Here is a 16,688-nt window from a genome sequence, read left to right on the forward strand (position 1 = left end):
ACTGTTTTGAATATAACTTGGACAATAGAAACACTGAAACCCCTAAATAACCACCTCAATCCCTAAAATTAGGTCTTCTTGACTCTCAAACTAGGTGTTTTAAATATAATTTTAGGAGTTTAAAACCAATATCTAATGTCAGAAATATTCATTCTCTATTTCTGCAATTTATATGAACTAGCATATTGTAGGTTTGTTGTTACATGTCCTGAGATGGCAATAGCTAATCATCTTGTAAACATGGTCATAATGGAAAGTGAAACATAAACAGTGTTAAAATGATTATCAATAACAAATGCAAGACAGAGAAAAAACTTCAATCCTCATAACTTTTGTAATAAGAATTATCAATTGAGACTCAAGTCTCAAAATATAAAACAGCAGGTTTGGCTCAACATTAGATTAATTTATAACTTGTACTGTTTAGGAAAGAGAGAATATTTCCCTTAAAACAAAATGTTTTGTTTTCAAGAACTAAACTATTAGAGATAGTAGTGTTAAAAATAAATTCAAATAATTCTCATATCATAACCATCAAAATCCAACTGAATTTCTGTCTTACAATTCTTAAAAAATCACAGTTTTTGTTTTGCTAAAATGACAACAGAGTTTTTTAGAAATAAAACAATGAAATCCAGGAAGTGTGTGTGTTAACAAATATAAGTTCTGAAACATTATAGATAATAAATTAATCACTATTATTTTTAGAAATTTTTCATTATTACAATACCTGAATTGAGTTATTTTATGTTGAGGTCTTTCACTAATGTCTCCCATATTGTCTTCATTTTCTTCTCCTGTAAACAGTGATAGATGAGGGTCTGTCAGCATAATAAATTCTTCCACCTTAAAAAAAAATTTAAAAAAATGAAGTGACATGCGTGTGTGTGCGTGTGCGCACGCGCACACACACACGCACACATTCACAGAAGAATATTAAATATTAAACCTGAAGCACAGCCACATGGTCAAGGTCACACTATTAAACAGAACACTACCACCAAGCTCAAAATCATTCGCTATTTCAAGTATATGTGTTTTATGAAACCTTGGTCGACCATGCTGATACAACAGCTAGTTTCAAATCTCAGTCACTAACAACAAAACGTTCTACATTGTTAACCAACTCAATAGTCAAATAGATCTTAGCATAAAAAGTATTAAAAATTACATACAACAGATCAGATCATAAAAAAATACTTAGCAGACTACAAAATCTAAAGTAAGGCTTTTTGTTTTGTTTATTTTTTACTAAACAAAACAATAAAATTCAATTTAAGTATAAAGCTTTTGTATAAGAATTATATAACTTTAAGAAGCTGGTAAACATGCTTTAGAATACATAATAATGCTAAAACAGCCTTTGTACAACAAATGCTAAAGCAAACATTCATTGACAAAGAGTAAGCATATTCAGATTTTTATAAATACAGATAACAACACCTGTCACTCATGTATCTACAAAACAGAAGTTTTTTATCTACTTTATGCCTCAAATTGTTGTGGGGAACTGGCTGAACCAATGAACAACAGGACAAATTGATGAAGGAAATTAGCAGAAAAAAATGTGAAGCCAACAATAAAGAAGTAATTTTGATGCTGTGCATAGATACTTTTGCATCATATGAATAGTTAATGTGCTATTGACTCAAAACAGTAGAAGAAAGCAGCTCTAACTCTTATCTACAGTATCATGTTTTAAGTCACTGGGAGTTAAAGTTCCTACACTTAAAACTAAATCACTTTTATCTCAACATTAATTAGTAGCTCGACTGTTCTGGTCAACTAAGAAACACACTCTTACAAGTTACAGGGGTGAAACAATAGTCTGATATGGCTAGTGTCTTAATACTGAGTATCTGTTTTATTTTTAACTCTTAAATATATTCACACATTTATTTTATTGCATTGTCATTACAAAATAGTGTTGCTGATTACAATTTCTCAAGCTCAGTATGAACAAACTGTTCATTACCAAAAGAAAAAAAGTTACTTAATAGTTAATAAGAAAATTATTTTCTTTCTTGAAAAATCAGTATCAATTAATTACTTAGTTTTCATTTAATAGACTTTACTCGCAGCATTGTACAAACTAAAGAATCTTTATTAACTGTTTACAATATTCTGATTTTAAGCATTTTAATGGTTTTTGTAAGTATAACTGTAGATGGCAAATCTTTAAAAAAAAAACAAAAAACAGTGCACAATCATCTCACCATAACTTTGTTTTAAAATATATATTCAGGTTAATCCCTCAAATGTGAAAGTGAAATTATTTTAATTAGCTTTTCATTCTCTAGTTTACTTTCAAAATATCAAACTTCCTATTTTTCATTACAATCATTATACACTGATTATGAAAGGGTTTTTGCACAACACAGTTGTCTACAATTATAACACCTACTAACTTGTACAAGAGAGTTAAAAATAATAATAATAAAGACTGACCACTATGTTTTGTTTAACTACTGGAAATTTGTTGTAAATGTTTATCAATGACTTCTGTTGAAACAATAAGCTTTGAGTTTTGTAATATTTTCCCAATTAACACTCCTTTAATGAAATTAAATGAAATGGCAATTTCATTTAAAAACAAAATTATTAGCCTAATATTAATAACCTTTCAAGTTGCTCTGGGGCCTATTAGGCCCCACTTTTCATAGGAGTGTTAATGTTTAAAAGTAAACAAAATACAAAAAATAAATCATATTTTTATACATATGAACAAAATTCTGTGCAAATAGCCCTGTCAATATATTTTAATGCTTAATAGGTTCACATATATAACAGAAAACTAATACTAATTTTGTAATTGTCATATTTCATATCCTCTTCCCTCAAACAAGCCAATATAGTTCTTTTATATTTGAAAAATAAAAACAAAAATTGAAAGTATATTTATGTTAGATGGGCATATGTTTAAAATCAAACAAAGTGCGATGTCTCAACTGTAACAAATCTCAGTTTTCTATTCACTAATTTGTAAGAATAAACTTTTACAGATCCTTTCATCAGAATAAACAGAACTTGTAAAGCTCATTAGTTAATTGCTGTTAGAAAGGAGGAATATCAACTTGAATAATGAGAAGTATGAACAAAATTAAGAATCTGCTTTCCAAATAAACAAACTCCATTATCAGTTGTCTCAAAAGCCATGGAAACTTAATCAGTGCTTAAAATTTCTACAACTGTTAAATAGTTCAGACAATGACTTCAAAAATACAAGTTACAGAATTTAATTTTGCACCCGGTTTACATCTTTTCAGTTGTGGAATTTAAATCAAATAAATTCCTACATTCATATACATCAAGTAAATTTTTATATAATCAAACTCACAGAATTTTCTGGATCTCCAGTAAACATTACTAAGTTTGGGTTATTTAATAACTGTCCACATTCTTTACACTTTAAAGGAGGTTGAACTGATGGCTTGACTTCTTTATTCATTGCTCTTTCTCTGTAAAAAAAAATCAAATTTCCAAATTTATTAGAATGCAACATAAAATATAAAACAGTCATTTAAATAAAAAAGTTTGAGAGCAATGAAATGTTTTTGTGCCAAAAAAACATGTCATGGGAATTTCATCTTATTTGTTTTATACGCTTTTAAGATACTTTGTCAGGAGACCTACTATTTTAAAGCTGGATAATGTACTTTGATACATGTAAGTGTTGAAGTTTTGTTTCTAAATAGTTCTGAAGTTTTATTATTGCATAACTTTAGGTACAAAATGACTTTTCTGTTTAAGAAATAGAAAACAGAATGAGTCACAAGAAATAGTGTTTAGATCCTTCTCTTAAACAATCACAAACATTTAATTTCAACAGTACAATACATTTTATAAAGTATTGTATTTTATCTTAAGTATTTCGTATCTAAGTTATAATTTATAGATTACAACTTCTAGAATGTTTTTTTAGAAGTTCTACATAATTTACTACTTTAACTAAACTACTTTAACAAAAATATTGACATAAAATTATAAAAATGCTCACATAAAATGGAACATTGATATACAGCAAAATACATTTTAGAAGTTCTTTTTAAATTGGAAACAGTTTATATGTACTAATAATGCAATGTTGAACTTTGAAAAACTTGCACTAAAATTTAATATATACTACTTTATACGTGTTTTTCTATCAAACTTTTCTGAACTTATATAGTTTATAAGAAACATTTATAATAAAACAGGATCAAAGATAAGTAGTCCAAAATGTTTAAAACTCGTCACACTCTGATTGAAAATTAAACTTTTTTTCCCTCACTACATAGCAACTATACCAAAACAAGAACAGAGAAAAATATTATCTAAAGTTAGTAATGACTAGTAGTTTCAAATCTGAAATTTCGGTTTTCATTACTAAAATCAATGTATAAACAGAAACTAAGCACTTCCACCAGATTTACATGTCTCTTACTTGTGCTGATGACTATTAAAAACAAATCATGCAGTTCTTGACCTTCCCCAGAAATTAATCAACAAGCACTTAATTTTTTCACCTTAATATCTTCCAATTCTACAAAAGTTTAAGAAAAACTACATGTGCAGAAAGTGTGTTGTTAAATTTTAAGCAGAGTTGCATTAGGTCAATTAACACAAGCTATCCTTAATTTGAAAGTGAAAAACTACAGCATGATTTTTCCAAATTTTGTTATTTGGAACAAAAGAAGTGGCCCACCTATGCAGATACAGATATTGACCCATAGAGGATCATACCTGTAGACTTCATAATCCACCCATGGTATGCAGCTTAACACCTGAGAATCATTGGACTACATGTAAGGCAGTTAGTTAACACCATTCATTTCTATTAAGTTACTCTTTTGAGACCAAATAATGGGATTAACCATCACTCTTATAATTCACCCACACCCCCAAAATACAGAACTAAATTTTTATTCTTTATTTTTAGCAAGTAACATAATTATGATTATTAATTCAGCATGCTAACCACTGGGCTATGAGTGGATGAAACAATCTTGACCTTTATCCTGCATTTGCAAAATTTTTTCATTTGATTTCTGTGTATGAAAAATATTTTTAAAATTTCTGCTTGGAAGATACAAATTACTATTTTTACAGCTCCATAAGAAGGACAGAGTGAATACAGATCAGAAATCTAATACAAATACTTCTTATATTTATGAATATGAAAATAAAAATAGGTTGGTTGGTTGATTTAGTATTTTATGACACAAAGCAGCTACGCTATCTGCTCCAAACATCCGGTAAGAAGTTAAAAGTAAATTAAGTAAAATTCATAAAAAGAAATTAAGGTTAAACAAAACAAAGTTTAAAAAAAACACAAAAATAGCATAAAACCAATGTATACATCTAGTCTACAAAGGTAAGAGAAAAACTACAGTAATTCAAGTTGTAAAGAACTTTCTGTAGCATAACTGTAATTATCATAACTCGCCAGGAAGACTAACAGGCAAGTACAAAAACCACTGTCAGTCACCTAAAGTTGGCCTTTCCAGTCTTAATTCCCTGTTATTTGACGTTATGGCCATTTTCAAAAAGGAAAGTAATAAAAAGGTTTTAAAAGATGTGAAGCAAAATTATAATAATAACTCACCAGGATAACAATAGCATTAATCACCTAAAGTTGGCCTTTCCAGTCCTGGTTTTGAGTTATTTAATGTCACAGCCAGTTTCTAATTTCAAATCGAACTAGATGGACTGATTTTTAAAAGGGAGCCACATTAAAAAAAGGTGTAATGTATAAATTAAAAAACTTAAATGATATTAAAAAGATTAATTGGCTTTAAAAAACTAAAAACATTACCAAGGTGGACAGTGTCACCAACATCAATAACACTGTCTAACTTTATGGAAAAACCTTGGGACAGAACATGTTTAAAATGGTGCTGTCCATTACAACTCTCAATGACAGCAAGAAAGTAAAGTGTGGCTTATTGTAAGCTGAGTGTTACACAAACTACATGCTGGTGCATCAGTTCCAGATAATAGAAAACAAGGAGATAAAAAACTGTGACCAATGCATAGTCTAGTTAGAACAACTTCCTCTTTCTGATCCTTAAGCAAGCAAGATGGCCAAAGTCCAATATAGGGTTTTATTTGGAAAAGCTTGTTTGCGCATTGCTCACTCCAAGTCAACTGCCAACTGGCACGGGCCCGAGCCTTAAATCCAGGACCATAGTCCATGTATGGGAGAGGCACAGCAGTGATGGTGCCAGAACAGATAGACTCAGCTGTGGTATAGGCGAGCTCCTTCCAGCAAATTCCAACATGGCCCAGTATTCAGAAAAACTCGATAGAAGTAGATGTTAAAGAGAAATGAGCCACTCAGTTTTGAATATCAAGCAAGAACAGGGTGTGAACCAACGTGAAGCAATTCCAGGGCCAATAGAAAATTAAATGAGTCAGCATAAATAGTGCAATTTGAGTACTGCCTGGCTTCGATGTGATCCACGACAAAAGAAATGGCGTACAGTTCAGCAGTGAATGCAGAAGCTGTAGAGAGGATTCTGCGTGCAACTACCAAACCACAACAAACCATGGCAGAGCCCACATAGTCACCTGATTTCGAACCATCTGTATAAATAGAATTGGAAGGATGGTTTGAAATATGTTCAGCAAATAACAGACACTATTTCCAATCGGAAGTGTCTGTTTTTCACAGATGACTTAAAGACAGGTCACATTTGGGGACTGTAAGAAGCCATGGTGGGACGGGCTGACCAGTGGATTCTGCAATGTTACCCAAGAACAGACCCAATTCATCCAATTGCACCTGAATACGAAGGCCAAAAGGAGCAATGGCAGACCGTCTGTTCTGAGAAAGTATGGCCCACCGAGGAAGGAAAACACAACCCCAGATGGGATACTTTTGTAAGGAGAGAAGTTTCGAAGCATATAGTAAAGACAGTTGCAAATGGCAGAAGTGCAAAGAAGGTTCATGAGACTATGTATAAGCTCTGAACTCGGGATGTGCTGAAAGCCCCAGTGCAGATCCAAAGTCCTTGATGATAAATAGGGTCCAGCATCTTTTAGGCCAATGGTTAGGTCGAGCCATAGACCAGTGATCCATAGTTGAGTTTTGATCAAATAATAGCACGATATATCTTTAGCATAGAACGTTGATCCGCTCTCCAAGTAGGGGAAGAGAGGACACGGAGGATGTTCAGTACTCTTGTACATATGACCCATAGATGCTTGATGTGTGGTATAAAGTTCAGCTTATGATCAAAGATAAGCCCCGAGAACTTTATCTCAGGGACTATAAGCAGCACAACTTCACTGATACAGAGTTCAGGATCAGGGTGAATACCTCATTGGCAGCAAATGTGCATGCAAACAGTTTCAGAGAGAGAGAAGTTAAAACTGTTCGCTGTGGTCCACTTCAGTAAACAATTGAGGGCAGTCTGTAGCTGCCGCTCAATATACCTTATGTTCGACAAATGACATGAGATGTGAAAGTCAACTCAAAGCTAGTTTGCAACAGTGAAAAGGAGTTGTTCAGTGTTGACATATCTTTATACTGAAAAGTGTGACACTCAAAACACAGCCCTGAGGGACTCCAAGTTTCAGTAGAAAAGAATGGAAAAGTGTCAAACCCACATTCCAAACTTGGAATCTCCTGTCCATTAAAAAACTAATAAAAATGGGCAAATTGCCACATAACCCATATATATGGAGGTCTCGCAAAATGTCATACTTCCATGTTCTGTCATAAGCCTTCTCAATGTCAAAGAATATTGATACAAGATGTTGTCGTTTGAGAAAGGCTTCTCTTGTTGACGTTTCAAGTCAAATCAGGTGGTCAATGGTGGAGCACTGTAGTCATAACCAGCACTTGGTGGGCGAGAGGAGATTGTTTGATTCAAGGAACCAAGAGGTTTTAGGAATACATTGAGCAGCTGTTTGTATAATACAGTTAGTTACTGCTGCCGCACAATCATCTACTGATGGCTTATAGATGATGGCAAGATCAAATTTGTCTGTTACTCCAGATATCCACAGTGATAGTGATGTTGGGCACAAGTTGACGTAGATGTCATCAAACCAGCTCTCAATCAACATTGTGTACAGATGGTCACATAATATACTAAGAATCAAAGGTTGCCATTAGAACCTGAAAATCTTTTGACTCTTATCATTGATAGGGCTGCAGTGCACCAGCAGTAAAAATGACAAGTTTGTTTGTGATGTGCTTCTGATAAGCATGTATAGACTTATATTTAGTTGATTTTGTACAGTACACTGATACTGTAGGCTGCTGTATCTGGGCAGTACCAGAGCCTGATGTAGACATCTGTAGCTCTGCCATATGATTATGCCAGAAATACAAATTGCCCTCACGGTGAATGAAGTTTGTACTGAAAAAGATATTAATGTACTATGAACATAATAAAGACAGTCTAGAAATTTAATGAATACAAATGTTGATATTTACTTTTGCCATATTATGTATTCACTAAATCATTCACCAAATACAAATACTATTTCACTGAATTCAAATAAGAATACTTTAATATTTCCTACCAAACATGTATTTGAATCCATTCAAATATGAATACACCATGTCTGCTCTATAACAAGCACATGTTTAATTAATGCTTAATTAATTCAAAACACTGCATTCTTCTTTCAAGTGATCCTTGACCAACAGGTACACACCAAAAAAAGTCTAATTTTATTTATTTTACTTGATGAAAATATATATTTCAGTTTCATATATGCAGGTAAACTAAACCTTTCTTCACAAACACAGCATATCATTTGCTATAGCATAAAAGAAATTTTAATTCAAAGCTTTTATGACTGCATTAACAATCTAAGTAAACTAGTTTAAATTGTTTTGGTTGCATTTTATTTGACTAAAATAGAACAAATGAATTTACTATAAAATGAATTTAAAACAAATACTTGTCTTCATGAATTAAGTGGTAAATATTATGTAGTAGTTTTTTTTATTACTATCAAAAATTGTCATATATTTCAGTTAATATCACTATACTGACTTCAATGCATAAAAGGACAAATTATAATAACACTTAACATAGCTAGTCTTAAATAATGAAGAAATATGAAAATGTTATTTATTTTACATACAACTATATTATATCAAAATGATTTTGAATATGCAAATCACCAAGTTTCATGACAATAAATTCACTGTGAATCAGAATATCTTGGAAAAATATCTTGATATTGTTTGCCATTTCTCAGGTAGTGTGATGTTGACAATTTTGGGGAAGGTATATAACAACCTCGCTAAACACAAAATATTCATTTACTCATATCACAAACATGTTCAGATCAGAGTTTTAGAATTTCCAAGATTGGGATACCCTTTATACTTAATTGCATTGGAAAACAAAGAATATGAAGAAACTTGGGGCACAATATCATCCAAAAAAAAAAATAATAACAACAAGTACTCCAGCTATGGTAAGCAAATTATGACATCTTGTAGCAGATGAATATCCATTAACAAAAATGTCAACGACAAAAGCAACAGTATGCAACATAATCAAAAAGGATCTCTGAAAAAGCAACAAGAGTCAAATTGAGCTCAACTTGCTTCCATGACATATACATTCAATAGTTGCATACTTTAAGCATCTGGAAAATTAAAAGTATTCATATTATTCCATAAAAAGACAAATTGTAAAAAGATGCAGTTGTACATTTTTGTTATTGGATTAATGAAATGCAAACTGGAAAACCATCATCCTCACACAAAGAACAGATCATAGAAGGAATCAAAGAGAAATCTTATGCTTTGACATGATATCCTTACAATATAGCCATTCAAAAAGACAACTATGCTGCAGGGCTATTATCAGAATGAACATTCACAACTCTGTTCATATCTAATGCATGTGTTGACATGAGCTTTATCATTGTGGTGAAGCTCCAAAATCATTTCAATTAACTTACTCAACTTCAGAAGAAAAATCAATGTAAAAATTAAGGGTTAAAGCTACAAACACATAAGCACTACAAGTACACCTTCCACATATTATTCACAAAGGCTATATTCATTTATAAAACAATAAAAATTCACAAATATTTTTTTCAATTTTATATTTTCCAAATAAGCACACAAATTTGATATTGTTTCTTCCTTTTCACAATGGAAAGCAAATTGCAAGTAGGCATTTTGTAACTTTCAAAATTTTATTACAAGAGAAAACACTCTTTAGATGCAATCTGATAATTATAATTGTCAAACGATAATAACTGAATGTGAGAATCTTATGAACATTATGATTTTCCAAAAGCATTATACCTTCCTTGATCTTTAATTCAGTTAACCAATGAAATTATGCAGTTTAAGAGCCCTGAAAAACAGCTTTGTCCTTTTTTTTTTTTATATAAAACTATGTATTAACAGTGTTCTCTTAAAAAAAAGTAGTCATAACTCTTCATCATAAAATATGCATTGATTTAACGTGTCTATAATACCACAGACATTCCGAAGTGGGCTGGTACTGGGCAAAAGACCTGACTAGCAAAGGATATGGCAGATATAGAGTGGTTGAGATATTATTAAACACTTCTGTGCTTCCAATTGGATGTCCTTATTAACAATTAAAAGCAAACTATAAACTTAAAATAAATATAACCTACTCCCTACTCTGAATAGCTCTTTATTCTCTTAATACTACTCAAAAATCTGAATTATATTCACAATGAAAAATCTCACGACTTACTCCTGATTATCTTCTGACTTTTTTCGTTTACTGTTCCTATCTAGTGAAGAAGTAGAAATATTTTTACCTTCAACATCATCATGTCTTCGTTTTTTGGATCTAATACATAATAAACAATATCGAGTTTAACACTTTAACATACTGAAAAACTCGAGAGATAAGAACTACAGCAGGTCAAAATATAGAAAAAATCTTTCTTCATGTTTAAGTACAATAATAACTTAAACCAAGTTAGTAAAACATCTGACTTAAAAGTTAACAAAAATAATAACACATTTATTAACAATCACATTTCATGGTCATAAAATTTCTCTCACAATTAATGATAAAAGAGGCGACATTTCTAATGTATATTCAAATTACATGGAAGCAACAGATACTCAAACTATTATACACTCCCTGTTTTGAACGACAGGTTATTTTACACATTATTCCCAATTTTCAAATAAATTAGTTTTGCGAGCTCCAAAAGCTTCCTTGATCACAAATCATGAGGACCTAGACATACATACATTTATCTTGGACAATTCCTTAAAAGTCCATGTTAATTTTCTTATCAATCCAAAAATTCACTCCTCAGAGCCCACAAAACAAATGGACACTCAAGCTTGAAAAATCTGAACTTACATCATTAATTTGAACAGCATCATATTAGCAGTCTTTTACAAGTAAATCATTTCTGTTAAATAGAAGTGCTCAAATAAAAACTCATAACTTTCACTGTTTATATTCTACTGGATATCTTATATCAAAATTTCAGGTGTTTTTCTTGTTATTTCTTTACAATAAAAAATTGTACGAATTTTAAAATCATCTAAATACAAGAAAAACATAAACAAACACGACTGAGAATTATTATATAGATACTAGTTTCACAATTGTCAAATACCACAACAATCTGAAGTTTGCCCTACAGCTCTGAGAATTGAGTAAAACACATAAAATAGCAAATAAAGAATCATGTGAAATTTAATATCAATTATTTTTTAATATTTTTCCATACTTCTAAGCAATATTTTGTTCTAATTTTGTATTTAAACAAAAACATGTTAACAGTCATAATTTAATTATCTAATTGTTCAAAATGTTATTGTTTTATTTCTGTAACAACTTTGTCATAATACCATTTTAAATGATACAGTTTCTAAACAAACTTCAAAAACAATCCAACATTTAAGATAGTTTTTGCCAGTAACCATCTCAAGTTGCATCTCTTTCAGTTACTGTGGTTACAGTTGTGTATATATTCTTGAAGTATTAACATCAGTCTTATTTAGTACCATTTATTAAGGATTTAATTATCCCTGAAGAAATTACAAATATATATATATATATCTTGTGAAGCAAGATTTTTCTCTTAAATAAAGGTACACTTTTCTTATTATGCAACACAACTAGCTAAACAAAATATTTAGATTTCCATGGTTATATATTGGAGCAATAAATTTACATGAAATAAGTCTGACTTTTATACATAAAAACAACAACAAGGTTCCATCTAATGACTATTCTTACAAATATCAATTACATTTCCACATGGTTTACTTTTCCCATTTCTTCAGAGACAACTCATGACATTATTTAACAAAATAAGTCTCTAAATACTGTTATTATATATACGAAGTTCCTAGATACTCAAAACTTACATAGTATTGAAGGTATCTATGATTGTCAACTGTTCTTTTTTGCTAGCTGAATAACCTACAGATAATAAAAGAAGACAGCACAAACAGAATTTTAATTTATACAAAAAATATAAAACACTAAAAACAAATAAGTTATTGTAATTTCATAGATATACTTTACTACCTAAAACACTCCTCTATAATAACTTTTTCCACAGAAGGCCCTAACAACTAGTTCAAAAAACACAGGCTTCAGAATCATAAATTAAGTGGCCGTCAGCAGAAAAATAATTTAAAATATGCTTGTTTTAACATTCGTTTTATCTATTAAAATTCAGTTCAGTATAACACAATAAAAGTGACCAAAATGTTTAAGAGTGATTTTTAGGATTTGTTTCATATAATTGTATTCAGGTTATAAAACAAAACCTGTATTTTTCTCCCAGTATTCACCTGAAGAAGTAAAGTATCAAATTTACAGTTTTTAAACTTCTGTGCTAATTAAAAATAAAATAAACTCACTTGATGTTGTATTACCTCCTTGATTATCTAAGTTTTCAGCATCTTTACCAGATTGAACTTCATTTTGACTGCTTCTAGCAATAATCTCATCTTCATCAATATTGCCTTTATTATTTTCAACAGCATTTTCATAAACTGACTCAAATGCCTCATGCATACTTTTGAGACCATCTGATTTGTCAGCTTGTTCACTATCTTCAATCACATTCTTTTCATTTATCAGATTAAATCCTTCAACAGCTTTCTCTATGATACAGGCAACTAATTCTTTTACTTCATTAGCATACTGTTCCTAAGTAATGATATACAGAACATAAATTATAAACATATTTCTTTACATTTAATTTGCTATTTAAAAATCACCCACAGCATTTTCTTACAAATACAACAATAATTCTGCTGCTACAAATACAAAGCCACCATTACTGGCACTACTGTACACTGTTGTAGCTTTCTCATACCCTGATTGTGTGAGAATAAATACATTTTGCTTTCTTAACAAGTTAAGAGACAAGGACAACTTAGTGTTGATCATGTAGCTGCTCACTCTCTTCATTCTATGGGCTTTATATCCTATTTGTGTAATATCCAATACACTTTTTTATATAAAAAATTACAAAGTGAATTACAACTTCATTAATCTTCAACTGCCACTCACTGAATAGTCTGGAACTTTTAAAACAAATATTATATGCAATGAAAGTTGAAATTAGACTCTCCCAATCTTATACAAATACTTGTTATAACTAAAACACAACCCACAGAATAAACACTCATAATAACATGAACACAATGCATTAAAATGTGTAAAATATGTCAAGACTGATAAGAATTCAGAACTGTGTTTCAATATGTAGATCATTATTAAAATAACTCACCTCAGTGATCAGTTTTTCCTTAAATTTGCTTTCAATAATTTTGACTTGATCCCTTGTACTTTGAGGAAGTAAGTTACTACAAACATAACATACCTCCTTCCAATAACCCTGCAGTTGTAAAAAACACATTTAACATGACAACTTGTACATTTGTACAAAAATATTCCCAGATCAAACATTGAGATTTTCAGACAAATATTAAATACATTTATGTCACACATATATCTTGCACCATATAGTTTACTATAAATACTGTAATCTTCAAAACCTGTTTCTTACTAGCCAATTACTTTGAGACTAAATAAACTGTTTCCATTTATACAATCTTATCACTTCAGTACACACACCAATCAGCAGCAGGATTTCTGAAAATATCAGAAAAAGCTTTTCAATTAGTGAACCACCAAATATCACATCTACTTTGTAATAAAAAATGTTTAATACTTTTTGATACTCTGTAACATAGACTTTGCTATACTGCATATTGTTTCAATAAAATAAAATGTTATTTCATTACTGTGGTAGGAACTGAACAGACACATTTCAATACTATTTCAATTGCCATAAATTCCCAGTTTGCCCCTGAAGAAGAAAGGTCCACCTTCTGAAAGTGCTCAAGTTACAGGGTTTATTTATTCCTATTAATTAGCATAAAGATTCCTATCAGCTCCAACCAAAAGTGTATACAGTGTATGCCTATTCTCATAAACAAGCAACAATTATGAGGCAAATAGTTGGGTTTTTTTCAGTGGTTGGTTGTAGATGTCCAAACAACAACAGTAGGTTTGATCTGAAAAAGCTTGTTATGAAGTTGTTCACTCCAAATCAACTGCCAACTAGCACAAAGCTGTTCCTACCAAAATATAGTCACCAATACTGGTGGCAGCATGAAATAAAACAGCAAGAAGATCCCCTAATGGAAGAAAGAGGTAATGGTTGAGAAGGACTAGAACAGAGAACAGTAATAGAAGATAGTCAAAACTCCATACGAGACAAACAGTCAAGCAACAAGAAAAGAGTTGATTGCTGTCTCACAGATTCCATTCAAGATTCTAAAGTCACTGTAAGATCTCCAAACACTAGCCAATTGAGAAAAAGGATCAAGCATAAGATACTAAAATAAGAAAATGGAAATGAATATGGGGCAAAACCAATACTCCCCCGCAAAAAGAAAGATTTGAAGTCAACAAATCTGCCAACAAAGATGTAATTAGGACAAATATATCCCTTGAAAACCCCTCAAGGTCTTGTCAGTAGATCATCTCAGAGAGGAGATGTATGGTATCTTGTGAGGAATTAGAGAATTTACAGTCACAAAATCGTGCTACAATTTTACACTTCTAAAATTCAATAAATTGCATTAATATACTTTGCTCTAAACACAATTTATAACTTGATATCCTTTACAGCAGTGGTGGGATTCAAAAATTTTAAGAAGGGGTTCTCTCAAGGGAAGGCCTCAATAATAACGGGTTCTCTTACTTTTCCGGAAGTCTATACTGATACATCATTTGAAAAGGAAAATAATGGAAAAAGTGCTTTAAAATATTTTATTTATTTCATTTTAAAAATTTCCAAATAGTCAATTGATTGTCATCATATTTGTCCGTTTTTTTCTGTTTCACTCTATTATCATCTGCACTGTGATTATTGCGAAGCCATGTTTTAACAAAAGGAGTAGCATCCCATAAATCGAAAGGAAGGCCAATAAGATTAATCGTCAATAGGTTTCTGACATTTCCTACTGTGAGGCGGCGGCTTCTTTTATCTGAGTATATAATATTCATTCTTGAAAACCCTCTTTCTGCCTCTGCAGAACTGATGGCAATCGTATTCATAATGGTTTTCGCCTTTTGTATACTCTCAGGAATTACAGGATTATTAAAATCTTTCAGGACATTTTCCACATAATCACGAAAATCATTAATGGGAATGTTGTGATGAAATATTTTACAGAAGCCATTCAACTTTTCTTCCGCAGCTTTCCATGGGACAACAATTTCCTGAATATTCCAAGTATTTGGTTCCAGCAAGTTCAGCAATTCATGAAGTTTGTTGTCAGCTTCCCGGTCATTGTTCTTGGATATTAAATGATCGCAGTCCATCAGCCTTTTTTCATATTTTCGATTATTACATCAAGTAAATTGTTACGAGGAAGTCTAACAAATCTATTATTTTTGATAAAATGGATATCCTTAAATTCATCAGAAGAAATTCTATCGTCGATTTCTTTTCAAATCTTCCAATACCTTCTTTCAGTATTTCAAAAGCCTTAATAGATCTCTTTATCAGTTTCTCAGCTCTTGACAAGGTTAAACATCTAGCTTGAAGAGCATCAGAAAGTAAAGAAATTTCTGTCAGTATATCTATCATCAGTGCCAAGTCATGAAAGAAATATGTATTGCCAAGACGCGCAGCCATTCCTGAAAATTTCGTGTCACTAGAGAAATATCTGTACAATGCTGGATAAACACGCCATACAGCAAGTGCAGATCTCAAACTGCAAGCCGCCCCAGCCGACAGAAATCGGCCTGACGTGAAGGCTGAAAGGAAAGACTATGCCCTGTGGTTCATGGAGACGGCACTTCGCGCACCCCGTGTCATCTACATCGACGAGATGGGGTTCAACGTATGGACAATTAAGAAACTGACTGCATTCACTTGACGAACTTTGTCAATAATACGGTCTGTGATTTTCTCATTAAATCTTTCTTGTCGAAATGTGTGATGAAGTGTGACGCAATCAGTTTCCACGACATCAACAATTCGACGGTATAATTGAAGCCATCAACGGGTTCGCTAAGCTCAAAAATTTTTAAAAACGGGTTCGCGCGAACCCCCTGAATCCCACCACTGCTTTACAGTATTACACTTAACAGAAAATAAGTTGTGCTAAATCACACCTTTAATGTCACATCTTCATCTTCCAGTTTTTGTTTCAGGTTTTCAAGTCTAAATAATAACAAAAAATG

General features: G+C 31.5%; 1 protein-coding gene across 1 annotated transcript in view; it reads right to left on the bottom strand.

The window, feature by feature from the left end:
• The window catches only part of LOC143223923 (DNA (cytosine-5)-methyltransferase 1-like), a 128,160-nt gene that overhangs the window by 108,274 nt on the left and 3,198 nt on the right, over window positions 1-16,688 (bottom strand). Inside the window, 7 exon segments of the mRNA XM_076452400.1 lie at window positions 731-846; window positions 3,338-3,458; window positions 10,692-10,790; window positions 12,338-12,392; window positions 12,839-13,130; window positions 13,717-13,824; window positions 16,620-16,668. Coding sequence (XP_076308515.1) covers window positions 731-846; window positions 3,338-3,458; window positions 10,692-10,790; window positions 12,338-12,392; window positions 12,839-13,130; window positions 13,717-13,824; window positions 16,620-16,668 — 840 coding nt within the window.

Source organism: Tachypleus tridentatus, chromosome 1 (assembly GCF_004210375.1).
Source record: "Tachypleus tridentatus isolate NWPU-2018 chromosome 1, ASM421037v1, whole genome shotgun sequence".
NCBI classification, from domain to species: domain Eukaryota; kingdom Metazoa; phylum Arthropoda; class Merostomata; order Xiphosura; family Limulidae; genus Tachypleus; species Tachypleus tridentatus.